Source organism: Bombus pascuorum, chromosome 10, assembly GCF_905332965.1.
Source record: "Bombus pascuorum chromosome 10, iyBomPasc1.1, whole genome shotgun sequence".
NCBI lineage: Eukaryota > Metazoa > Arthropoda > Insecta > Hymenoptera > Apidae > Bombus > Bombus pascuorum.
Genome location: NC_083497.1, coordinates 13,493,957 through 13,521,759, shown reverse-complemented (window position 1 = coordinate 13,521,759; position 27,803 = coordinate 13,493,957). Strand labels below are relative to the sequence as shown.

Here is a 27,803-nt window from a genome sequence, read left to right as displayed (position 1 = left end):
TGCAAAAAATGGATAGTAAAAATGTAAAACTAACTTTTCTCGTAAAGTTATTACATGTATTTAATAAAATATATTATCTAATCAACACTGTCTCCTTTTATTATCTTCATATGCATTCTTTCAAAGTGCATAGTTTTTCACCTTGCACTACTTGATATATCATACGGAAAAACAAAAACGTATTATCGACCAGTACCTAACAATTTAATTTTATTAATAAACAATGTACTTGGCTAGCGGAAGCTTTGCTTTGATTAAAATTTAGATTACGACTTAGCTTATTCCGCCAATATTACGACATTTTCAGATAGAATTAACTTAAAAATAACTTCTTAGGTTAACTTATTTTTTTTTCTTCTTATTGATATAATCAATTCAGTTATTAATGGTTCCCTCGAAATTATTACGATCTAAACATCATTAATAGTTATTAACGAAACGTGAATTGTTGAAGTATTATAATTAAGTTTGAAAGGGAAAGAGTAATCGAGAGAAGCTAGTTTCGTTATAAATATTTATTCAAAAGAATAGTCTTTTTCGAACGAACTTATTATCCTACTATTGCTCGAACCTTTAAAAATACGAATGACGATTGGAACATAGTCATTCATTGATAGTGCAAAACTATGAATGGACGGAGGCCATGTGAATTTTAGAATACACAAGGCGTATAGCGAGTACTACTATTTGGTGACGTATAAATTGTGTATGTAATACCAAGGTTCGATTGTACAGTATGAATTCAATTAATATGATTCCTTATATACATACATACATATATATTTTACGTAACACAATTTATTAGTAATGTAATAAAAATGTACTGTATCATTAGGTGCGAGATTTAGTTTGTAGGGTGAAATTAGAGGTTATGTGTATTTTTCGTTCTTTCTGTAGATAGAATTAACTAAAATTTCATAATATTGTAAATATTAGAAACTATATCTTCTTAGTTTATAAAATATTTATTATTTGTATGTATATCATAAATAAACACATTTTTGTATTTTACAAAAGGGGCTGCGTTAACAAATTAATGGTATATTCAAAGAATTGTATATTAAAATCTATTATAAAATGAAAGTTGCCGAAGTATGATTTAGGCATTTGAATGTTTAAAGGAAAACGAATGACGAACAGACAATATATTTAATATATTATAAAATATTATAAAATATTCGTATGGAATAATAATTTCCGATAAACATCTAATATAGCTACATATATACATATGTATGTGTATTATTTTATGTATAGACGCAATTTATCAATTTTATTCATTCTCGAAATCTTTAGTCCCTATTTATAAAAGAACATACGAATCTTCATAATGTTTCAAAAAGTTAATGGCTGATATCGAAGTGACAATTGTTTTTTAAAGTTTTCAATTGTACACTTAATACTTTCGTACCATCTTGTTTAAAAATTTTCAGTTTTTGTTATCCTGCTTTTTCTATGTAACAAAACAAACTCAAAAGGTGTTTAGGTAAATTATTAAATCAGTATTTTAGGCATAAAAACATAAAAAACATGCGCAGTTTCATACGAATAAAGTAAAACAATCTACTTTTTTAGGTTATCAATATTTTTTATCATATCTTGTGTTTCTGTGCTATTGTTCGATTTCTACTCAATTAATAATTGCTACACAAAAACAGTATATATTGTCAATTAGATATTAAGAACATCGCAGGTAATATTGTATTTTAGTATTTATCTCATTTATCTTAATACCGTATTTATTTATACGCACCATTGTTATCATATATATATATATATTGTATGTGTTATATATACAACTGTTGCTGCAAAATATGTTTTTTGCAAGAAATGATAAGATATATATGTTAGAAAAGGTATTCATTCGCATCAATCATTACATATATCATCTGTAAGAGGAAAGTAACTATTAAGATTAACCTCTTAAATTGAGGAATGGCTCTTGGTATTTTGCAGTTTGCCCACAGGAATTTAGTCAAGTGCCCATTAGTTTCCACTATGGCTACATCAGTGTCAGTTGATGAGCGTATGTTAAAAGGAATAAGAAAAATAATTCCAAATTTGAATAATACCAAATATAAAGGACAAGATGGTAGAATTGGAATATTTGGTGGTAGTATCGAATATACCGGTGCCCCATATTATGCAGCAATGAGTGCACTTCGCACTGGATGTGACTTAGTGCATATATTTTGCGTGAAAGATGCAAGCATTCCTTTGAAATCATTTAGCCCAGAACCTATTGTTCACCCAGTTTTAGATCAATATGATGCTATTAAACAAATAAGACCATGGCTTGATCGTTTACATGTAATCGTTATCGGACCAGGTCTTGGTAGAGATGATAAAATATTTAAAACAATTGTTGAATTAATTTCAATTTGTCGTGACATGAAAAAGCCACTAGTAATTGACGCAGATGGATTATTTCTAATTAGCCAAAAGCCTGATATTATAAAAGAGTATCCAGGCGTAGTTCTTACTCCTAATGCGATGGAATTCAGTCGTCTTGTTAAAGGAGTACTGGACAAAAATGTTCAACCTACGCCAATGATTAAAACTAACGATGTTAAACATTTAGCAGATGCATTTGGCAAAAATGTAGTAATTTTGCACAAAGGAGCAAAGGATGTAATTGCAGATGGACATAAAGGTACAGAAGCTGTGTCATGTGGATTAGCAGGTTCTGGAAGAAGATGCGGAGGTCAAGGAGACTTACTGTCTGGTGCGTTAGCTGTATTTTGGTGGTGGGCTATTTGCGCTGGAAGTAGTGAAAGTGCTTTGTCACCTCCAATAGCTGCAAGTTACGCCGCATCTAGATTAGTAAGAGAATGCAATGCATCTGCATATAAGATAAAGCAAAGGGGAATGCTAACATGTGATATATTGGAACAAATACAGCCAGTTTTTGCTAGAATTTTTGAAACTCATTGTAACAAGTGAGCTACTTAGCTAAAACGACTATAATTCTGATGTAAAATATTTTTATATGAAACAGAATTGTTTTTTCTTTAAAAGTTTTAAATATAAAATCCTTATGTATATGTTGTATAGATCAATTAATAATAATTGATAATAATATTGATATTGATTATAGAACATCTTCATTCAATGGGAGAAGTCGAACACGAAGCACTGATTCCTGAATTATATCTATAACCCCTTAATTTTTCATTGTACATAAAAATTTAGTATATTTTTGGATCATTAAAACATGAAGCGATAACATTAGAAAGGAAAATTATATAAATTCAGGAATGTAAAAATCACAATGAATTTATTATAACTAATGATAGATCTTTTTAATGTCATTAAATGCATTACAAAATAAATAAAACACTTTATAAGCTTTCATAGACTTAATTCTACTAATTGTTCTTCTCTTTTGAGTTATTTTCATATTTACAAATGGTGCATTTCAGTAATATTTTACTGTGAAATAATTTTCATTTACAAGTTTATACAGGAAAATGATCGAATTTATGTTTACAAAATGAATCGTTGATTTAATTTAGAAATTAAAGAATGAAGTATAATAATAATTTGTTCAGTACTGAAAATTGTTTACATTATTTTACTGTTAACTAAATAGTCCATGAGGCGCGATTTAAAACAATTCACAATTAGGCTTTGTTCTGTACTTTGTTTGTACGTAACTAAAAGTTATATGAAAACAAAAAGAATATTTCCTATTCGAGCATCAGTAATAACGATAATAATTAAAGATCAATAATAGTTAAGTACTGTATTATTAAGTATCGTATTATTTAAAATAAAAAATACTTTTGTAAAAATAAGTGTATCATATCTTTAAGCATTTATATAAGTTTTCTATGGAATTGAAATTTCAGTAACAAGAATTTTCTTAAGTAGGTACATAGTTCTAGAATGAAAAAATATATTACTGATGTGAGAAGTAAGAAATATCTCCTCCTTCGTTGCTTAGGTATAATACTATACATTTAGATCAGTTAAAAAGACTTTAACATATGAAGTACGTCATACTATTATTAAATTATTTAGTTATACGTCATTAAGTTCAACGTTTCAGAAGTCCATCGTATTCAATGCAAATTTAAATTCTACTTCATCTGTCTACTGTACTATATGTCGTATTAATAGTATATGTTAAAGATAATCGTGTGTATTATCATATAAAAGTCATTGATCGCTAACTAAATAAAACATCTCCACGCTTGAAAGTACAATACATTATAAGAATAGTTGTAATGTATATTTCTTCGTCAGCGCGTCCTAGAGTCCTATAAGTATCAAAGTTATGGGGCTATTATTTATCGATAGTCCCATTTACTGTTGTCTTTCATTTCTACGTTAAAATAATCTCGTCAGCAAGTACCACCGGGCTTGACGTTTAATGAATACTGTATAAAAACGAAAACAGATCATAGTATCTATATAACTTTTGGCATGAATATACCGAATACTGTCTGTCCACATCAGAAGATGTCTTTGCTAATTGCATAGACGTTTTCGTGATGTTGTTCAACGTAAATTCATCTAGATACTAAAATTATATTATTGTTTAAGGATAATGTCGGTGAACTACGAGTAAAACGTTAAGACAGAAGTATGATTTCCGCGTATCAAGAGTGTTGGTGGCATATCTTTAGTTAAAGCTTCCAGCCATGCCATGTAAAGTGGGGCTGAAACCGCTCCTTTTCTTGGCATTGGCAACGACCTGCAATTCAAACAAATTCATTTGTAAATTATTATTTATTTGTTTGTTTATTAATTTTGTAAGTCGTCTAACAGGATATGCACTGACATTACAACCAACGTGGATTGACTGGAATTCTCCAATAATAATTCTCTCAGTCTGAGTTGCCGGTACGTCTTATCTTTCAAAGACTGAAGTTCAATTTCTGTTACACAACATTCTGCAACGAGATATTGAAATTATCATTTCAAGTAGCCTGATAATTGTTGACATTTGAAATGATCATACTGATATAGTTACTTCATAATAAATAAATGACCTTTTTTCAAATAGGATAGATATGTATACGTAATCTAATAAAATACCTGTGTCGTCAGGCTCGTTTTTTCGGAAGTCAGATATAAGTTTATCGAAGAAATCTAGCGTTTCTTGCTTTGGTTGAACGCTTATATCGTCTACCATTTTCAAACTGGTATATCTTATCCTGAATTTTGCCATTATCTCGGCCATTCTGTAAATTATTAATATACATGATCGATGATCACATGGATTATTTCCAATTAAAGCTATTTTTAATTAAGGAATTTTTTTTTGTCAAAGATACGAACAAAAAATCAGTTGTATTTAATCTACTCGATTATACGATTATTTATAAGTATATACAATCTAAATCGAATCATACTTTTTTGAAGGATTAACTTACTCCTTCTCTTGGGCCACTATATCTTGTTTATGATTGGCCAAAGCGAAAATTCGCATTTTACAATGCTCCCAATTCGAACGTGTACTGATTATATACGGAAGAAGAATCGTCAAACCTGTTGAATAAAAATGTCTACCACTTAAAAATGAGTACACCTGAGAAATTGGGTCATTAATAAATATAAATCGAGAAATTAAGTCAATATTTTAGAATAAGTAACGTGATTCATTGAAGATTTTTGTTCAAGGCATCAGATATAAAGGCGACCCGGTTTTAATACGTTTTTGATACTGCTTATGTACTTTGATACTGAAATTATCAAAAGATTATTGTTCGAAAATTGATATTAATCTCATTCAGTCATCTACTGTCATAAATTAAGGGTATTTGTTGATTAAATCATTTAGATGAAATAGAAAGACATCTATATCACATAGATTAATCAAATGTAGACTAATTAAATACGACCAGATAGGTATATCAATTAGTAATATTGATTGCAGACAGGCGTAAACATTTTATGAATTACCTCCATCGTCGTACAACCACCACACGTCGATTGTACCATTCTTGTGTTTTCTTTGGAAAATCGCTAAACGTTCAGGAACCGGTGCCATTGCATGCCGTTTCTCCCTGTAGAGATAATTTAAAATATAAAATAACATTTTCTCATCAACACAAATATGTTTCCTGATTATCAAAAATACAGATGTAACGCTTAACGTCTGTAGATGCACATTGAAATTAATTTTCACCTACATTAATTTTTCTATCGCGTGTTTTCGTTTGTTCTTCAAATGGTCACGGGCGCTTCCGTGAGTAGGCGAATCTCTAACAATTTGCGGAGCGTCTACCGGCACGAATTGCGTTCCTGAAACAAAATTATATCTATCGGTATAATAAATTTCAAACGAAGAATTCCAGGTAGAGTTCGAACGCTGCTAAATATCGTGATAAAAGTAAGCTAAGGAAAAAGAAAAAGGATTTTTTAACAAATCTAATCATTTTAATAACCTAATTAATCAAACTCATAGATACCTATCGTTGGCACGCTTTGCACTCTTGGAATTTGGCTGGACATTGATAAATTGCTATCTACGTGCATCAAAGTGCTTCCAGTCAAATCGTAGCTACTTTGCGCTAAAACACCATGTTCGTCATCCCCATTCGCGGTTGCGACTTCCGAACAATCCAAGCCCTCCGCAATTCGTAACATCGCTACCGCTAACTTCTGATCGAACGCGTTACTAGAAACGGTACAAAGTTCCGTTATATTCTCATTAGCGCGGACACTGTGATAAACGCAAATTAACTTACTGAAGAACATTGAAATATTCTTGCAGATCCTTGTGGTTACACGTTGACCAGTGTGTTTTGTAACCCATCAAAACAACGTTCGGTGCCAACTTGCCGACACCTGTTGCTTGCATCAAAGCTGATGCACCCCGTTCGAAGCTTAAATCCTCCACTACATGATAGAACGACTTTATACGTTGTTGATGTAACCACGCATAACCGTTTCTCAGTCGCATCGATCGTAAACGGTACGATAAACGAGTCTGGAAAGAGATGAAAGTCGTTTTTGTTAATCTTGGGTGTTTGAAAATTCAAGTTAGATTCTCGATACGAGAGGATTTACGACACTAATATGACGATAGAAGATAAAAATGTCATTCGATAAAGATCAAATGTCAGAAAATAACTGGTTGAAAAAATGTGGTTACAGCGACTAATCAGAAACGCGGTATTTTAGGAATGTTTAAAAGTTAAAGTGTCTAAATCCGCTTATTTAGACTACGTACTGGGTGTATTTCACCGGAAATCAGTAGCGAATGGTTTTTCGTGATGAGATTTGCCAGATGCAGTAACGCTGGTCTGGCGCCAGGAGCTCCGCTCAGTGCCAAAATTTGTGGAGCATAATTTTTGACATGTTCGTCGATAGAATTCAATCTGCAACATTTAATTTGAACATACATTTGAGAATTATGTTATATCGCGAGGGAGTTGAAAATAGAAAGTACGACGTCAGATAAAATTGGTAAATAGCGCGCTTTAAACGCGTCTATACGAAATGGTAACGTCGCGTACATGGTACATATTTGAATTTGAGTAACTCAAGAAAAATAATGGAATTATAATAATATTCTTACCGATAAACGATAGAAAGTGCAGTCTTGTAGGTTTGTGCCTGCGTGCTGCTACCCCAATTCACGTCTGGTTTCCGATACACCACTATCAGATACAACGCAAAGATGATGACAAACGTGACCAGCGAAGTCACCCAATCGATGAGGAACATTATGGACACGCATGTAATAAAACCGAACAAAGACAACCAGGTGTTGTAATACTGTAAAAAAGAAGCTTCACTGAATTTCCCTCCTTGTTTCATCGCCACTGATTATTCAACATGTGCTCGTAAAATATCTTTTTACTTTGATTACTCACTCTGAATGTGGGCCGCCATCCAAGCGGCCGAATAAGCGCCGCGTGAAAGGTGCAAAAATTAATTAACGCGTACGATGCCAAATAAAAGTTTGAGATTAGAGGCGCGACCACGTTCAAGTTTGCTGAAAATCGAGATAATTCGTATTATTTCGCTATTTTAATTGAAAAGCGAAAAGTCTAATATCGGAAGTTGCAAGTTTATCGATACCTATCAAGAGGAACAACGCTGCTACGACGAACGTGAGCACGTAACCACGATAAGGTTCACCGTGTTTCCCGTAACTTTTGCTGAAGTAAATCAAACCGGGATAAATTCTGTCTTGTCCCAGCGCCTGTATCAATCGTGGTACCGATAGCAAGTTTGTCAACGCTGTAGAGAGGGTTGCCGCGAAACAGCCGGCATAGATCAACGGACCCCATACCGACATAAGTTGCATCACCTACGAGCAAAGAATGTAAAACCATACTGTAAATTTATTCGCTGCAAGCTTTTAGAAAAATAATAATCGGCTCATCCTGCAATCCATTTAAGAAATACGAAACTTAAAACTAAAGTCAGCCGAGTGATAAACTCGTAACTTAAATAGATAGACGATAGCAATTTTTCCAACTTTCATTTTGGTCGGACTTCATTTTAATTTCTTTCCCCATATAGTTTTGATTTTAATATTCGATAGCGTTTTAATGTTAATGTGTTATAAATAGTTTCACGGGAACTCCGTACCGAGTAACTGTTGTGTAATCCGTAAGTGCAGTTGACGTTCGGAATGCAGTTTACGATGGTATCATTAGCGCTGACAAGCCCACTAGCATCCCTTACGGCCGCTCCACCAGCGAAGAAGACAAAGGTGACATAACTGAGCATCGAGATTAGCAAGGCAAGAAGTGTTCCGATCGGTATGCTGCTCGCTGGATCCTTCAAATCGCCGGAGATATTGGCGCCAGCTTGAATTCCCGTTACAGATGGAAAGAAAATGGCGAACACGGAGAAGAACGTTTGGTTGCTGTTCTCGGAAAAACGATAATCCGGGCCCAGGTTGCTCATGAATACTTCAGCTGAGAATTTAAGAAACGATGAGAGATAATAGCGTATAAATAGGTTTTTGTGTAATATATTCCTATAAAGTAATCGTGTTTGACGTACAGGAAAATCCAAAAAATCCATATGCTTCTTGCGTCGTATTCTTAGGTCCTATGATAGCACCAATCAGAAAATCGAAAATAGCTGCGACGATGATGGCTATAAGGAAGTTTTGTGCCTGAAAGGATTCGTTTTATCAAATATCTTAAAAAGAAAAAAAATATTTGGAAACTTTTCTATCGCGATCGAAATATATAAAATAAATACCTTTGACTCCCATTCCATTCCAATCGCGCAGATCATGATCATAACGATCAATGCGATTGTTCCAACGATTCGAACGTCGTTTACCCCATTGTCAATGATTTGCATGTTGTGCTCTCGTAACAAATCGTTGAGGGAGTCGCAGAAACCAATGGTATTCATCGATGCCGAAACTGCATTTGCGAATGCGAAAACGATTCCTACCGAGGCTCCAAATTCCGCTCCCAGAGTCCGTGATATGATGAAATATATACCACCTATAGAAATTTCAACTTATACGTCATTGAACTTAACGATTTATTTAGAAATATAGTAATATGATTTTCTTTCGTTTCGGGGAGGGGGATGAAATTCGCGAGGTGGAAAGAAGAGCTTTTACGCGAAGATTATCGAATTAAGATTTAAAGCATGTTAGATATTTCGACGTTAATTTAAATATTAAAAATCTAGTTTCTTGAAACATATAGTTTGAAAACGATGGCTCGTATTAGAATTCTGCCAGTTTTAATAAGATCGGAACGGAATTCCATAAAAGTGGATAAGACAAATATTAGAATAGAAAGAGATCTCTATCAGTGGGAAATTTCTTATAATGTACATATTTGCATTTTTATAGGCAAATCGTTGCAACTAGGATATTGCGCGGTTATTTTTCAAGAAGGACTTTCCACTTCGTGGAAAAACCAATTGTCAATGTTCGATTCTGGCGAGGCGAATGTAACGACTACAAAGTACATGGCACCACTCCTTGGAAAAAGGAAAAAAGAGGACGAGAAAGAACGGGGGACCCGTAACACACCTCCCTTTACTTCCCCATTAGTACTAATTGCGCTCAGGCTAAGCGTTGTGATGACGCAGACAGCTGCCGATATTCCGATTATGATGATGCTCTGCAGTATGCCCGCCTGTGCTACTACCCATGACAGCCGCAGGAAGAGCATTACACCCCATATATTGAGCAGACATGGTATAAGGACACCCTGGATCCATCCTAGTTTTATTCCCGTGTGTCCTTGTTGAGTTACTCCGATTTGGCCAGCCTCTATGTTCGGGTCCTGAAATTTCCAAATTTATCTCTCTATTGCCCTCTGCTAAATCCGTGTATACGAAGTGTCATTCTTTTCTATAAAATTCTAGAATTAAATAATTAACTAACTTATAATTCGAACATTTTAGGACTTCCATGTTACCTCTGCCAAATTTAATATCTTTCACAGAAGCTTCAATTAAAGAGAGATTCTCGTGTAGCAAGACTGAAAAATCGATGTTTTGTTTTTGTGATAAATCAATGGCACAACACTTCGAAAATATGCTCCTAAAATGTTGCAGTCGAATTCGAAGAAATTACGAATAAACAAGCGTAGTTGACGTCTCGTTTACGCACGTCGAATTTACATTGTTTCGCTTTGGAGGAACAGTGTAAATTCGGCTTTAGTAACGCAATAATATGCCCGCGATGTTTATGCAATGCAATATTGAGATGGATGGACAACGTGATAATCTGTGCGTATGTGATCGTTGTTTATCTTCGAAGATTGCAAGGTATGCGATAGTCTTCGCAAGAGGATTTGGAAATAGAGAGATCGATCTTGGTATTGTTTCGAGAGTTCAGAGAGTTCAAAGAGCCGAGAGTAGTTTCACATGGACAAGGAGGATACCAACGATTGCGTACAATTTGCTATAACATTTAAAAGAGATAAATAAGACAAATTTTGTTAGTCTATGAATGTATCTTTGTACTGGAAAAATAATAATCTCTTAACGTTAATAATTTGCCGAAGAGAAATATGGATAAATAATAATCGGATAAACGCATTATGTCGCGTTTCGTTATCAAACCTATTACAATAACCTTCGAGAACGGCGGGGATTTCAAAATTGATATCTTTTCTAATTTCTCTCGCAGCTGGTATTTACTGCTGTGTAAACTTAATATACTGTGTCCCTCGTGCCTCTCGTTATGAGTTCGATTGTCCTTGCTGAGGGAGACAGCTCCTCCGGGTGTTATTTGACTTGACGACGAGACGAGTTGAGATTAGCTTTATCGCTCGTAATGCACGCGTTATGCAACGTTTATTTCATTCCCACGAAAACAGTAACGTCGATCTAAGAATTTGGAGTATCTGGTATAATATTTCGCAATTAACTCTCTTCGTGTCGAGAATACTTTTATCCCGTTCGTTAGAAAGTACTCGACAGCAATTTTATCTTAAATGTACGATGGAAATGCAAACGAGAAGCGGAGGAACATGAGAAAATAGTTCATTCGTTCGAGTCTTTTAAGGAAGACGACGATTCTTTAAACCGATCGTGAGTCATCAATGAAAAATACTCGGTTTCTACGAAGAATTGCACGTGTATGTATCTAACGAATGTTGTTACATTTGCATTTCTAATCCCTCCTCTGTCGCGCGTTTCATTCGCACATTTGCAAATGGGATACGTGACCTATATTCCTACACGCGTTGTTAACACTTGATCGACGTGTATAAATTTACGTATTTCCGATAATGTCGAAACACGAAGCCGACCATACTATTTCATCCCCTTTACTCACATTGCGTTAAAGCGTTTTCTGTTATAATATTTGAAACAACCGTCGTTAATAAGGATGACGTGTATGCAATTAAATAACATAGCGTTTTATGTTACTTGGAAACAAACACGATGGAAATATATTATAAAGGATAATTATGGCATAAACGAGAAATGGAAAACTTGGCGAATCTATCGCGAGATCAAATTTATAGAATTTTATGTTCGCGTTTAACGCTGACTCCGTTATAATACTTTGGAAACTGCAGACTCTTTGCCATAGAATTCTCGCGCGATCGATCAGATACATTATCATCGAACGTATTCTATTCTACGAATGAAAAATGATTAACGCACGGGTACGAGAACCTCAACGATTACGAGATATTTTTCGATGCATTCGATGATATTAGAAACGAGGGGTAGTGCGACGAATGTCTACAGGGTGTGGCAATCTTACCTTTATAAGATTTCCTTCGTGCAGGGTGCTCAGCGATGGCCTCTTAGCACGACGACTCAATCTACAAACAGAAACGTGCCTGTGAATTTCGGTAATGGTATTAGTGAGCCTATAGCGGCTAATTAAGTTAGGATAAACTGTTGAACGATTTGAGGAATGGACAATTAGGTAATGTTCGGCGGGAGAATTTTTCGCGAAATTGAGAACAGTATCCCTAAAATCATGGAATAATTAACAAGTTCTCCCGTGTATTATTAGTAGCGTGTAGTATACCGTACGGTGTAAAAAGTACTTTTATCTCTTGAGTTTTATCATAATACCGAATATACGGATTTTTGTTGGAGACTAACAGTTCCAACGAGATGATTTATTTCCAGAAGCGTATCCATTGCTTTATCGCAATCGTTTAAGATTTAATTTAATAAGAGTTACAAATTGTAGTTAAAGTTACAAGACTCCCATAGAAAGAAATTGCAAAACATCCGAGATATCCACTACTCGGTGGTCGTATACTTTCTGTCAACTTTCAAAGACATTAAGGACAAATGCTACGCGAGAAAATCGATCTCAGGGAAAAAATTTGTCGCAACCGAGAGGAAAGCACGTAGGAGGCAAGTACGTAGTAAGTGATACTAAAATAGACATCGAGAGTTCCAACCTTGTTCAAAGGATATTATTGTTTAATTTTTGAAGATGAAAATTTGATAGGAAGAACGACACACTTTAATTTGTTACAGAAATAATCTGAATTACGGAATCTTTGTTCGAATGAGATTTTATAACAACGATGAGACCTTTGAAAACTGTAACTTAGTATGTCTAATGATTTTCATTCAAAGAAACAATTTAACGATCGATGGATAACTAAGTGATTTTATTGTGTCGCTAAAAAGAAAAAAGCAAATTATTTCCTCGTTCAGAGGAAACGGGCTTTTAAATAACGTTGCAAGAAATAGCTAATTAGATAGAAGATACGTTCCTCCGACAGATATTGAGAAATTAACTGTTTCGTTTCGTCAACGAAGTATCGGAAAATCATTAATCTCTTAAACGTAAAACAGAAAAAATAAATACGCGTTATTGCGAAACTTAGAAATAGCTTTTCTCGCTGGGACAATAATAACGGTAAAATTACAATAAATTGTCGTCTGTCGGACAAAGAACGCTCGCCCTGTATCCTTTAATTTAAAGTCGATTTTAAACGCGTAGCGTTATCTTCAACGGGTCACTGTGCATCTTTTCAGAATTCTCGAGGATTTATTTTTATATTCGACGTTATAATCCTTTTCTTTCGTTTCCTCGAATAAACCCATACAGGTATTATTTTTACAGTATCGTTTCGCACGCGCACGCACGCACACACACACGTACCTATAATGATCTAGTCGTGGCACCACGTCCCACAACCCGCTAACGTTTAGGGTCATCGGTGATCTTTTGTTATTTTGGCCTCCGCTAATCACCTCATCATCCATAGTTTTAAGTACAAATCAACCGCGTCTCGTTGAATCTGCAATGATAAGGAAAAAGCGCTTTTAGTTTCAATTATAAGCCTTTACAACGAGATACTTGTATCACACAATAGACACAGATAAAGGTGAGAAAGACGTTTGACAAATTGACCGAGATCGTGATCATTTTATGTTACGTAATTTACGCCGTTGATGTACATTCTGTACAAATCTAATAAAAGATTTGTCAGATTGCTGGGACAATGCCAGTAGAATTGTAACCGAGTGCGTGTCGTTTGAGTGACGAAAATATGATCACCTGTGAAATCTAAAATATTTGGCAAACTGTCGTGATAAATGTGCCAAAGAGTGAGCGCGCGACGATAAGTTTATTATCATTCCCGGAAATAGGAAATTAGTAAAATCGAAATGTTCCTGTAATATGGCGTAGCGCGTGCATTTAGCGAATCGACTTAATCGTTCGAAAGGAATTCGCGTTTCGTCGAATCTCCAAATTTAACCCTTACTCGTTACCGCCAACATATCGATCGAGTTTTCGGGAGACGTGAAAAATCAAAAGAGTCTTTTATTCTACGGCGTCGACTCGCTACGTGCAAATTCACGTAATACGAATACCGTGGAAAATATTTTCTAATTAGTATGATTCTTTGAGAAAATCCTTGCATTATCCTATTTCCTGTTTAACATCCGACGAATATTAATGCGAAAATTTGCAAGATTATAGCTCTGTGAAAATCCACGTATCCATATTAAACAAAGAACAATCGTTTCGACATTATATACTACGGCCATTTTTCTCTTTCCGAAGGAGGAAAATATGAAAAGGTCGAAGAAGAACAGCGCTCCGCGCGTTCCAAGCGTCGCCATCGATCAACCATAAATCGCAAAAACGTATCAGTCAGAGTCGAAGAACTCGTGATTCACCGTTTTTCCTCGCCATCCATTATTCAAATCTGCCAGCTGACTTTCCTTCTAAGATAATGAAAGAGATGAAAAAACAGATACAGGACGGTGCGCGCATACTCGCTGGTTCCACCGCCTGTTTACCCGCTCGTCCTTGTAGCCTTCGCGTATTTTTGAAGATCGTCAAGTCAGAGAGGCAGAAAGTGGAGTCGCGTGTGCGCGGAGGTCGACGGAAAAATAGATTTTCGAAGAAAGCCGCATCCGTTGCCTCCAAGTTCGAGCGAAAGCGTTCGAGCCCTCGCGAAATACTTCGCCTCTTCCGTTCGTCGTTGCGTCGTCGCGAGAAATTCTCTCGAAACTATTTGGCCATGATCCCGGAATTCGTAACGCCTCGCGAATGGTTAAACTCGAGTTTCATTCATCCTGACCCTACCGAGAATATTAACACTACGTTTTCAGAAAACTGTCCTGAGAACGGAAGGCTGGCGCCAATAAACGCCAGCACACGTTTCTGAGTCCTGTTTCGACGAGGTGTTGTCGAATCCTTAAAATCTAATCTGATAATCTTTCGTAATAATTTATTAACGCATACAAAGATGATTATAAACGTTCCTCCGCGTAGCTCCATCGACGGTGTTAAATGATTTTCGATACAGAACCAAGGGGATGAAAATCGATTACCACGTTCGAATGCAAGCTGGTTGCGCGAACCGAAATAATTAACCGCTATCAAACGACACGGCATTTGAGTTTTTTAAAAGTTAATGCTTAAAGAACGTTCGTAATTAGTTCGGTTATTTGAAACGGCATGCAGCCTGTTGTATATATTGAAGCGCAAGTGTCGCAGGCGAATAATTAAGCAACATTATCGCTACTTTTAACGCATATCTTTGTACGTCATTTGCACATTTTTATTCATTACGATAGCGAACTCAAAATATGATGACGCATATGGTGAGTCATTTGAAATTACCATGGACAATTTTTGAATTGGATAATACCGAAAGAATTACCGTATCGACTGCTAGTTACTCGTCTTGATACGAGATACTTATCACGCAGGTTTCCTCCGAGAGAAATTTTTAAGAACGCCATACTCTTAATGTCAAATTAATCTTCCATTTAAAAACATCTATTAATTTTGTTACTTCGCTTAGTTATAACGGCACGGTATCGTATGGTTTCTGTATCTCCGTATATTCAGTAAGCGTCTTTTACATCTACCTTGAATCGTGTGATGCGTTGCGCTGCGATGCCAAAGCAAATAAATTTTCGACACATTTTTGCTGCCGGTTTCCAGCTTGCTATCTAAAATTTTGCCAAACAGTCCATGCCCATGACCGTGGTCGTGAACGCGAACGTCAAATATGAACAAATAGAGCATATCTCGAAATAAGGATAATTTGTATGTATCTTTGGCCTGTTGCGTTAAATTTAATTCGAGTACCGTTCTTTTATGTTCCATAAAATATATATCTATGCTACTGCAACGTAATTAAGGTTTAGTTCAATGTTTATGAAATGCGACAGAAAATAGCGAATTATCCTCAAACCTAATCGTTGCGAGAGTGTTATTTGATTAATCTTCCAACACGCTGTTACAATATCGTTTCTGTGCTTTGCAAAATTCTTTCGATCGACAACACGATGTTGCTTTCGACTTTTCAATCGTGTTCTCTTTGTATCGTAAATGGAACGTGAAAACAATCTGTATCGTTGCGCCGTAATTCACTTTCTTTGTACAATTTTCCCTTCATCCATCTTCCGTACCATAAATATTATAATTATTACAAGTTCGATGGAACGATAACGTCGACCGATCGATTCAAATTCATTCGCAGCAGAATGAATAATCCGAATAAGCTGAATAATCGAATAAAATCAGTAAGCGTGAATAACGTAACGTTAAATGATGTTGATCGAAGAGACTTTATCATCCCTTTCAATGATGTTTTCATAATCCTTATCAAAACAATGGAGTGCTGAGCTCGAGTGTCTGGAAAGGAATGCGATCTAATCAATCGGAATAATAGTGCAACGATTAGGATTTTTAACAAGTGCGTCATTCATAGGGAATTTCTAATGGATGATATCGATCCGATAAATTCGAACTTGGGAGAAACAAATTTTCGTACGCGCCAATCCAACGATTTGATTGACCCCTTAATGAAATTTGAAAAAATTTGCAAAAGAGAAAAGCTGTGAGAGATCGACGACGTAACGTCGATGATCAATCGTCGATTTGATCGATCATACGTGAAAATAATATTGCAAAAACAGTGCAAGGTCTTCTCAAGGAAATCGTAATTTATCATATCGTTTTGTCTTGCAAACAGTTGGTGATTACTAGCACGACAGATAAAAATAGTGTTGTACTGTTCAAAAGCGTTATTTAACAAGTCAGAAATTCAAGGCAAACTTCGGCTGTAGCAACGATATCATCTACAGTTTGCTGTATATTTCTACGTGAAAATACCGAGATATTTCTCACTGAAAAATATCTAAACTTGATCTATCCGCGTTATTATTTTCGTCGATATTCTGATCTATCAAAATTTTGAAATTTGAAATTTACGTATGTATTATGTATGAAGATTGTTTCGATGAATACAAATGCCGGAGTTTCTTGGTTTCCGAATGTCAGGCATCAAGTCGAATAAAAGTAAGAAAGTCAGGACCAAAACCGATGAGAAATGCGGCTGATTCTGGTAGATGGAAGTGGTACAAAATCGTGACATTCGTAAAATTTCTCTAATCTTCTTCGAATTTCATCGGAATATAGATACAGAGATAAGAATTTAAAAATATAGAAGAGAACGTGGAAACGGTAATAATATAAATAATAGTGGTAATAATATTCGAGGAAGAGATATAATTACGGTAACATAAAGACACGGAGAACTGGAATTAAAATTTGAAGAAGCTGGAGTTAAAATGTGGCTTAGAATTCTCGGATACCGTGGCAAGGAAAAAGTTCGTGAGATTTCTTATTCGAAAGCATAACTCTGCGTTTAGCAACACGCGGATAACAGTTTACGCTAAAAAATTCTTGATTACGTTACGTTCTCTATGTATGTACGACCTTGTATACATTGTATACAGACACGTCGGAGGGCTTATAGTGGACTCAACTAGTTTCGAATCTTGGTTAAGTGCGTACGCCTGCAACTCAACTTCAAAGTTGTGTTTTCGTATACGGAACGTCGTGAAATAAGAATTAACACCGTAACATGGACTTATTTTTCTTTGCTAAATCGTTCTATTTTCGTTTCTGCTATAATTTTCGTTCGACTTCGGTATCGCTGATCGCGTGGGCGTATAGGGATTCTGTTCGAACTAACCCCGTGTAAATTCGGACGAACTGGCATATTTATTTTAGCAACGTTGCTCATTTTAATTGAAATTCGTAATTTCATTGTTGTCGCTAGAATGTTAATTACAAATCGCTATTATCGATTTTATAGAATAACAATTGGAATATGAAATAAGTAAGAATTACGATCTGGTAACGAAGAATTGTATTCCAACGAACGTGACGATTGTTTTCGCTATAATATTTCAAACGAGATCAAATATAAAGTAATAACGATAACAATTGAAATAATTTCTTATGTTTCTGATATACAGCGAGTTTAAAAATTTTCGCGACAAACAGAAGCAAGACTTTCATTTACAACATATTCACGTTGTTAGAGTGTACAGTTATTGAGAATCAAACCGGGTATATAAATGGCTGAAATTAGCATCACGAAGTTACCTTGTCCCACAGTAAGAACATCTAATATGTAAACCTCTTCGCTGTGAAAGTAATGCAAAATTACACTTTACGCAATGTGTAACATTGTTCGATCGTAACAAGAGATAGGAGTTAGGCTGAGTTAATAAATCAATCGACATAAAAATGATTTCAATATTTATTAGGAATCGTAAACTAACTCGTAGAATGTCATTAACCTAAATATGACACGCTAATTTCTTTTTTAAGCTTTTCAAAATAACGTAACTTTTTCCTACTGGGGATTAAGATCAAACGTATTTACTGGATTTTCCTCGATTATTCTTTTATTTACGTTATACTTTACGGTCCTAAAAAAAACACATTACGCACGTTTGGATTAATTAGAAAAGTCTAATTACGTAGACAATTCTTTCTTCAAACGTAAAGAGATACGCTTTCGGACGAACAACGCCATTTTACTTATCGATAAATTACGTCAAATTGTCGCAATAGAAAAGCACCATACACCTGTCCACGTAGCCATATTTAGCGATTTGCACGTGTATAAAAAACGAATAAAGAACAAAGCGTATCTTTCACGTACTTTCCAGCCAATTTTCACCCTGTTGCGAGGCACTATATCGAGAATCTGTCAAATATCTTAACGACGTTAGATCTACGATGGATTACGCCAAAATTACAAGCAACTGCAATATCCCTTTCGCTTGACAATGTTCTATCAAGTCGAAATTCGCGAGAGAGAAAGAAACGAAGCATCCCAGCGTTCAAACTTCCACCGTTTCTCCATGCACTATGAAAAGATTGAACGTACACGTTGCAAACGACTTACGAAACGAACAAAAGAGCACAGCACACTCGTCAATCTATTCGATCATGCAAAAGCACAGTGCACAAGATCTGTGGCAGGAACGCGTGGAAAAAGAAGAAAAAAGAGAGCAGAACGAGATAAAAAAAAAAAAAGAGAAAGGGTATCCTTTCGAAAACGGATCGCAAAACGGAATTGTCACTCACGGGATGCCGAGACTGGCAATCGAAACGGGAGCCTGGGAACACGATCCACCGATTCACGGATCGCACGCGATCCACTCGGCGGCGGTAAGACCGATCAGCGGAGATCCAACGCGAGCCACTGAACACACCGTCGTGCAACACTCGAATCCCTCGAGCCGGCCGACATTAAGGAAGGAAGCATGCGTCGTGCTTCCCTTTCCCCATAAAACTCTTTCAAACACACGCGTGCACACCTACTTAAATACACACGTGGTGGTATGCGCGCGCGCGTATACCACCGCCACCACAACGCTATGTAACACACGTCATACGCGTGTCCGCACGCGGGGGCTTCGGCTTCGCTACGCGGTCAAACGCGCGAAAGAATAACGCGCCCGCAGTAAGAAGAAGGAGAAACTTGGTTTATTGGCAAGCGAGTCAAAGACCCGGTACCTCGAAATCGATTTTGTATCAATTACTTACGTTGTATCGGCGTCGGCCGAACTTGGCCAGGATCTCGAGATGAAGACAGGAAGGACGAGGCTCGTGTCACATCCGATCAAGGATAAAGCAGGAGGGGGTGGAAGTGGAGAGTCGGGATTCGATTTACCGCGTAGAGGGTTCTCTTTTCCCTGGCAGCTTAGGGTTGTTTCGGCATTGCGGAGTGATTGACATTTTTCGAGGGTGCTACCCAAGTACTTCTTCGTGAGCCGAATGTCTTCGTTGATTCGAGCCTTTCACCTCGCCCCTTCTTCCTAAAGTTGTTCCTTCTATACGGTTCTATCGTAAGGTCGGATTTATTAAGGTCAGAGAAAGATCGTCGGTTCTTATATTTGAAGTTCGTTTTAGGACGCAGGAGACCAGTTATCGGTAGGCCGCGGATTTTTATGCGTTTAAGGATAATTAAAAGACGCGAGAAGATAGAAAATTCGCCTAGTATGCAGAGACACGAAGAAAATATTCAAGGCCAAGTACCTGTCTCCAGATTTAACGGGTCAAATAAATCTTTACGCGGGTTCCAATTATTTGTTTATGCTAGTAAAGATGTTAAATCGCATAAAAGCACGCAGTATAGTTGTCAGGTACGTTTTTGTTTACTTCGAACGTTGCCGTATTTGCGGAACGTTATTCGTTTTATTTTAAATTATCAATTAGCCAGCTGGTAAACCGTGTTTCGCAAACCTCCACTGGCGATATAAAATATATCGATTCGACTGCGTAAAAGGACTCTGGATATTAATTACACGGAGAGAGAGGAGGCGAAAGTTGGATAAACACGTTGTTGTCGACGAGTTGTTTAAAATACGTGGATCGTTTCGTGATACGTGCTTCGAACGTAAGTCAGATATGCGATGAAAGTAATACCGTTTGTGAAATTTATGGGGGTTCGTTTTCAAATATCGTAGGATGCTGTTTGAACGTAGAAACGACATTTCAAACTTTCGAGATTATCGCGCGTTGGCATCGATAGTGGCATAACTTAAAACAGAGTAAACGTCTTAAACATTTTCGAATAAACCTTTTATAATTTACATCTATTGATTTTCTACGCGTACCGCGAATGATATTCGAGGCGGAGATGATGGGAAGGATAACGTATCTAAAACGCGTATCTTTCATCCCCTGTTCGTTTCGAACAATGTTTTGATGCAAAGCAGTAGGACACAGAATTTATTTGTCGAATAAAGTTGTTTACCCATAAAACACCTGATTCTACTTTCGATCGATAAATTTCTAGACATCCTAGACGGAGGATGAAGCATTGTGAACGCAAATTGTGACGTTGCGCCTTAACGGGGGACACACCCACGCTTCTAAGTCGACCTTGAAGCGATACGTTATCGAACCGTAGTAGAAACACGAACGTAATAGAATTATTTATCACGGAAGAAGACCGATCGTTGATTATCTTTTCCACGACATTTTTTAGTTTATCCTGACACCCAGTTCCCCTGGTTTAGATTTCTAAATTGTTCGGGCTACTTGAACGGAAACCGTTGTTTGGGTAACGCATCCGGTCTCGCGGAGGGCTATCTCGCGAATTTCGGCAACGTTAAACATCTACTGAACTAGACTTATCGCAATACGTTTCGCGATATGTCCGACCGATAGCAATGCAATTCGATAACACTTTATTTTGTTTTCTTATGCCAATCGTTTGATAGCGTCGATTTACTTCCCTCCGTGATAATACATAGTTACGTATGTCACGCTTTGTTATCGTTTATTCCGATGTATCTTTATGAATGAGAGAAACTATTTATTTAATAGTCGGTATGAAATGTAATTCTGTGTATCTCGTGTCTCTTTAAATTTCAGGTTCCGATAGATCCTCCTTGCGAAATTTTCAGGAAAGTCGAACGTTTCTTCACAAAATTGCCCTCCGCGAGAATGAACTTTCAGGAGGCAACGTCCAAAGTACAGAAGCTAGTGTTTAATATTTTACGATCGTTTAACTATTTCGAACATATAGCCATAACGTTGGAATGTTACTCTTCGAATCGATTATGTAACGTCTTGGATTTTGTTGAAACTGATAGACAGAAAGTGTGTCAAAGCTAACGATTCGTGTACTCTTCGAATTAGTTCCGCAATGTCTCGCTTTTCTTTGAAACTGATAGGCAGAAAGTCTGTCAAAACTAACGATTCGTGTACTCTTCGAATTAATTCCGCAACGTCTCGCTTTTCTTTGAAACTGATAGACAGAAAGTGTGTAAAAACTAACGAATTCTTCGATCAATATTTTTCCTAATAAGCTGTTTTCCTCATCTTCGATTCTACGTAACGATTAGTTTTATATAACTGTTTTATTGCTTTCGCTTTCCAGCGATGGGAATCCCAAGTTATTGTCTTAGAAAATTCATTGACTAATAAAACGCAAATTAATTGCCTGACGCAGAATTAACGAAGTCTTCGACGGCCATTGTCTTTCTCGTACTCCGATATTCTTATATAAAAGAAACGAATAAAGAATCGAGTAATTCTTTACTATAAAAGTCGTAATATTCCAGCAATGATTGCTAATAGAATTAAAGAATTCTTTTTGGAAATTGCATGCACGTCGATCTTACGACGCGATTATGAAATAATCAAAATTAACACGTCCACCACTTAGCTGATTAAATTTCTTCCAATTTTTAATTGCACAGCCTGTCGGTCCTTGAAATTGCAGATATTTATCATCTACGTTTATTATACTCGCGTTACAAAGCTTTCGCTTGTAAAGGTATTAAGTTGGAATCGATTAAAATCGACGACCTATCGATCGTTGTAATTAAAATTAGAATTTTATTACAATGATCGTTGCGTTTCACCGCAATCTTCGCCTCTTGCAAGTATCGCACGGTTACTTCGGAGGATACGATCAACTTCGTATTCGGAGAACGAATGACACTAATTGGCATATTTTTGATACTTTTGGCCGAGTTCCCTTTTTCCTGAAAACGTAACGTACCGTCATGAAGAATGTTTTAGCTACAGAGATCGAGTAAAATTCGTGCAAGCGTCGATATAGACGCGTTCGCACGATACGTTTCAAGTACGTACAGCCGTACAACTAACACGATGGAAGATGGACGAGAACGTTAGAGCGTGGCTCGAAGCAGAAAGAAAATAACCGAATATTTCCGGTCAGAACCGATTTCTGCACAAAGATGCACATGCCAGTAACTTTTTTTTTTTATTAGCAAAGCGATTCGCATATACTAGCCGTGACTTCATCACTTAAGTCGTTAACAACGATATTTATGACGTCTCCGTTCCTTGCCTTGCTTAAACTATTGCCAGAAATGAGAATAAATTGCAACAACGCTAGACCATCGTTCGGAGTAATTAGACATTGTCGCGTATGAAGAATTATTCACGCGACGACGAAGCGAGGGTAGAATCGTGGTAAAGCAAAACACTCGTTGAGATGAAATTTTATTCGGCGCCGCGATTTATTGAACTTTTGCCGACCCCTTGTCATCCGAGCTAATGCGGTTATACAAACGTACACGAATCGTTTCGATAAACACAGAGGTTTGTAATTTTTTTAAAAGAACGGAGTAACTCCATTAAAAAATTACAGACACAGAGACGAACAGACGGCTATGGAAACGTGGCTGTGAGGAACATCGTGGCTTGTGACAGGTCACTGCTATTTCTGTATGAAATAATGTAAAAATAATGTTATTAGAAAAAATTTTAGTCCGCCATACCGTAATATGGTTCTTTGAATAATTCTTCCTTCAGTGATTATTTAATTCGTACGTCATAAACGAGATAGGACAAATTATGCTAAATTGATAAAGAGGTTATCGTTGTTAGATGCGAGAAACGATAAGAGCATTAGGTATACGAAAGACGGTCTAAGCCTTTTAGTAAACAATTGAGCTTTATAGTCTATCGTCTGCACGAGAAAGTGACAAGTGTTGCGTTTGGTCGCTAATTTATTCCGTCGTTCATTCATAAACTTTTAATAACATTCGTGTACCGTCGCTACAGTTCAATGAATTTGAATATTTACAAATTGCTACTTGCGCGTTACTACGTGCTTGCTGCTTTCGAATTTAATTAGCCGAGCGCAAAGTTCTGCTTTAAGCGGAGAACCGTGAATCGTAGGCAAATCCACTGAAATCTCACAAATGATACGATAATTCAAACTGTTTCGTCTTCCTCTCTTTACTTATCACTTTATACGCTGTATATTATCGAAAAGAATTTTGCGTTTAGAAAATTAACAAAAGTCGTTCGAGTATATTTCTAAGCAATATCTGTTCACGAACAAATTAAGTGGAAAATTCACCTGAAACGAACACCGATTTGTTGATAATTACCGTGGATTCGACTGCTGCCAAATTACGAGCCGTAAATTATCGTACTTGTCAATGGGTAGACTCATTTCGAACCTCGCAGAGTTCAATCGTCGCTACGCGCGTCACCAATTAAAAACCAGTTGTCTGATTCCATCGGTCGCCACGAATACATTTACCGGACAACGAGAGATGTCGTAAGTTAGAACGGTCGATTGTTTTACCGGTTAAAACTGATACGTACTAGTCCATTATCGTTTGAAAGTCAAAAGTATTGTCCTCGATCACACTCGACGATAACTGTTCTTTTTTTTCTACACAAGTTCTCCGGTCAACTCCTCTTTGTCTTCGTCATACGATCCTCGTTAATCCTTTATGTTTGTTTCTCACGGGTTGACGATACATATCTCTGGTGCCGTGTCTCCGGTCGGTTGCGATCTCGCTCATTAAACTTATTCATCGTTGCAATTACACGTAATTAATCCGCGGTAACGCAATTCAGAATATAATTGTTTAACGCTAACATCGCGCATGGAAGTTACCGCTCAGGCCGATGGATTCGTAACTATTACGTTATTTACAACGAACAGGCTCGATCGTGGGTTGTGTAATGGAAAATTATTTGATCATTGCACTGTTTACTTGGAAACATGAACGGCAATTAGGTTACAGCGCAAGATCTCACACCTTCTTTTCGCGTGAGATAATAATTACTGGCTGATTATGCGGCAAATAATGCGAAAGAGTATGCATATCTTAGGACTAAAGAGGCTAACGTTATGCAAGTCGATGCCAATATCGGAAATTCCGCGTTCGACGATCGATCGTTCCTTCGGACAAAGGAGAATCATCGTTTCTTTCTAACGATTCGTTATCCTTCGAATCGATGTTAATAAAACACAGCGTCGTTTCTTTCTGCTTCTTCGTACAAGTTATTTGATAAAGCAACTCTGACATAATAATAACAGTGTGCAAAAATAACCGCGTCGGTTACGAGTGCCATTCTCGTTGTCGTGTCATCGGTTAATCTGGACATTAGAGGCAAAGTTTTGTTCGATGACGCGATTTAATCGAGATTAAATTTCCCAGAAACCTCCAACCCTGCCATATAATGGAGATCATGAGCACGCGTTTGTAGACAAGCCAGAAATACTCGTTCGATCAGGCCGAGTGGTAATATCCGGAAAATGTTAAGCGCGCGGAGGGTAGGTACCGCGAAGGCCGGATATGCGGAAGTTTGACGCGTTGCCAGTAACGCGAAATTGCCCGCTGGAGGAATCCTTACGATTCGCCAGTGCTCATTAAAATTAGCCGCGCCGGAAATAGGAAATCCACTGGTCGCGTTGTTTGTCACCGAGCAGGTTCCGCGAATGATTCATAATGCACGCGAGGTCACTATGCCAAAAATTTGCCTCCCTGGCGCTCCTGTCTTAGGAAACGACAGATAGATAGACAGATAGATGTCCGTTTCCCTTCGACGCGCTCCTTATTTGCTTCGGTTCTTCGGATTCGAGATGTTTGGGTCGGGGCGATGTGGAGTGGAGGAAATTTTGGAGTTCAGAGAATCTTTTCGTTGAAGCTGACCCACTTTCGGAAATCCTTCCAACAGAGTGTTTTTCGCGTGGTAATTTTATCGGACGAACGGTAATTGACAACTTTAACGAATATACAGAAAGAGATACGCGTATACACAAATCGTGACGACTGGGTATTTTTGTGATGTCAGAGAATGTTAATGAGGCAAAATCGAAATACGATTTCGAATCAACCTTCTGATTAATCTAACCCTTCACATATTTACACAGGAAAATATTAATTTCGTGGTCGTTAACCTCTTTCGTAAATGGGATTCAAGTATGTAAATGCAAGTCTATAAATTTAATTAACGACGAACTCTAGTATATATAGTTTTGAAAGGCCAACGAAGGTCCCAGTTGATGGGGAAACAGTTGTATAGGTTCAATAGTCGAGAAAAGAATTCGGATCTCGTCCTTCGTTTCCCATACGTTTCGCGATCAGCCTTTTTTCTTCGCTTTGTCCTTCTAATGTTTTAAACGGTAACTAGAGTTTCTTTTATTACTTTTTCTTTGCCTCTTTAAACGATGTTACCTAGTTGCTGTCATTGAATTCGTCGGAATGCGAAGGTTCGATTCGAAGGCAAAGAACTGTTCGTGTAGAAAAAACAAACTGAACAAAAGAGATGGTTCGCCTAAACGCTTCAGGATTGCCGCTTAACATTTGTTCGACGTTGAAGAATAATTAACGGCGTGGATATGTATTGCAGATTAATTTATAATAATCGGACAAGAAACTTGTGTTGCAAATATTTTCGTTCGGAGGGATGCGCTTGACGGGCGATCGCAACGGGGACAAGCTTGCAGATAAATGTTTAAGCCTCTTCAACTTTATGCTTGGTTACGCGTTTAAAGTTTCTATGTACACATGGCCAAGCGCTATGCTCGTTTTATGCGTTTTCGAGGGGATTCTAAATAAAGCAGAAGGAATTTGGTATAGCGAGTTTAGGTTGTTCTTTCATAAAAGACGGACACGCGGCGTTCGTCGTGTTTACCAGCGCACGTCTTGATCCGCTTGAAAGTATTGCTACATCACAGTCAGGCGTTTGTCATATCCGGGAAAAACCTCTGGATGGAAAATTTTTCCGTGCGAACGGCGATAATTTTTACAATATCTCGTCACGCTTGTTGTTTTAATTAACGTATTAATTTCGTAAACGCGTGCATTTAGTCACTCTACGTACGTACCAATTTCAAAAAATGGTAATTTTTTTTCCAATGCTAATCCTGGTTGCGCGAAAACACGCGTTTTTTGAAGTCTCTACATATGACTTTTAAGTCAATCAGTCGAGTCGAAAGAAAGTTAGAAAGTTTACAAAATATATACATCGTATAAATGTATATAATTCGAAACTGGACAGGACAAAGTAAACGGGGCAGGAGGTCATCCTACGCGTGAAAATAAATCGAGAACGTAGAATAACATATTTCGCAAGACGCTTTGTTTGCGAGAAAGAAAATTTGGAAATTTATCATACGCGTACACTAGATTTAACTAAAAGCCTTCAACCTGGACTTTTCTGCAAGACGAAGCCTTAAACGTAAAATTACGTTGTTCTATGTTTTCGGTTCGGAAATTAATCGTGTTCGAGTATAATTGATAAATTGTTATTTGACCGGACCTTTTATATAGAACAAACATATGTGCGTGCGTGCGCGTGTTTACGAGAAGGTAGCAAAATTTCTTTCGAAAATTTCAGAAAAGTAACGTTAAAAACAGAAAACGCTCGCGTGAATCGACAGGCTGGAATTTGTTCAAACGTTTGTAAAACGATAATTTATAGAGATAAGAAAGAGGTTGCTGTAACCCAAAAACATATTTTCCCGTACGTGTGACAATACGATCGATTTAACAAACGGTTTCACAAATAGATGAGATAATGGCACGCGTTTTGAGCATCTTAACGCGCGTTTAAATTAAACTCAATTTGGAACTGGCAGAAACCTACTCGATCTAGAACTGATTCGAGTTTCATCTGGAACTTGATGCTCCGCAATGAAACCGTATTTAACTGCGTCGTAGATGCCAGTAAAATATAAAACACATTTTCTCGCTTCGGCTTGACACATTTTATACGATAAAACTGTTTCAACGATATTGTTGCAAAGTTTAATAGATTCGAGTTTTCATGTTACGATGGTTTAATTTCGTATCGCAACGAG

The 27,803-nt window shown here is 36.9% G+C and overlaps 3 protein-coding genes across 7 annotated transcripts in view; 2 read left to right on the top strand and 1 right to left on the bottom strand.

Moving 5' to 3' along the window:
• Positions 1 to 27,803, top strand: part of LOC132911091 (optineurin-like) — a 428,401-nt gene that overhangs the window by 293,909 nt on the left and 106,689 nt on the right. The window lies entirely within an intron of this gene.
• On the top strand, positions 1,330 to 3,352 carry LOC132911096 (ATP-dependent (S)-NAD(P)H-hydrate dehydratase). 3 transcript variants are annotated; one of them, XM_060967496.1, is made up of 2 exons: positions 1,330 to 1,486; positions 1,957 to 3,352. In XM_060967496.1, the coding sequence occupies exon 2, from the start codon at positions 1,999 to 2,001 to the stop codon at positions 2,941 to 2,943; it is 945 nt and encodes a 314-aa protein (XP_060823479.1). In that variant the 5' UTR covers positions 1,330 to 1,486; positions 1,957 to 1,998; the 3' UTR covers positions 2,944 to 3,352. The 3 variants fall into 3 exon arrangements, with proteins under 3 accessions (XP_060823479.1, XP_060823480.1, XP_060823478.1); XM_060967497.1 differs by lacking the exon at positions 1,330 to 1,486 and adding an exon at positions 1,509 to 1,693; XM_060967495.1 differs by lacking the exon at positions 1,330 to 1,486 and adding an exon at positions 1,711 to 1,856.
• LOC132911063 (bumetanide-sensitive sodium-(potassium)-chloride cotransporter) lies at positions 3,261 to 24,875 on the bottom strand. 3 transcript variants are annotated; one of them, XM_060967419.1, is made up of 19 exons: positions 24,060 to 24,875; positions 13,541 to 13,679; positions 12,170 to 12,230; positions 9,974 to 10,229; positions 9,178 to 9,431; positions 8,974 to 9,088; positions 8,554 to 8,885; positions 8,038 to 8,269; positions 7,830 to 7,951; positions 7,532 to 7,731; positions 7,184 to 7,331; positions 6,699 to 6,940; positions 6,420 to 6,628; positions 6,141 to 6,252; positions 5,911 to 6,014; positions 5,382 to 5,496; positions 5,044 to 5,189; positions 4,787 to 4,898; positions 3,261 to 4,699 (listed from the first exon to the last, which is right to left on the bottom strand). In XM_060967419.1, exons 2-19 carry the CDS (start codon positions 13,642 to 13,644, stop codon positions 4,564 to 4,566), a joined length of 3,000 nt encoding a protein of 999 aa, XP_060823402.1. In that variant the 5' UTR covers positions 13,645 to 13,679; positions 24,060 to 24,875; the 3' UTR covers positions 3,261 to 4,563. The 3 variants fall into 3 exon arrangements, with proteins under 3 accessions (XP_060823402.1, XP_060823406.1, XP_060823403.1); XM_060967423.1 differs by having other exon boundaries at positions 24,311 to 24,875; XM_060967420.1 differs by lacking the exon at positions 24,060 to 24,875 and adding an exon at positions 19,295 to 19,483.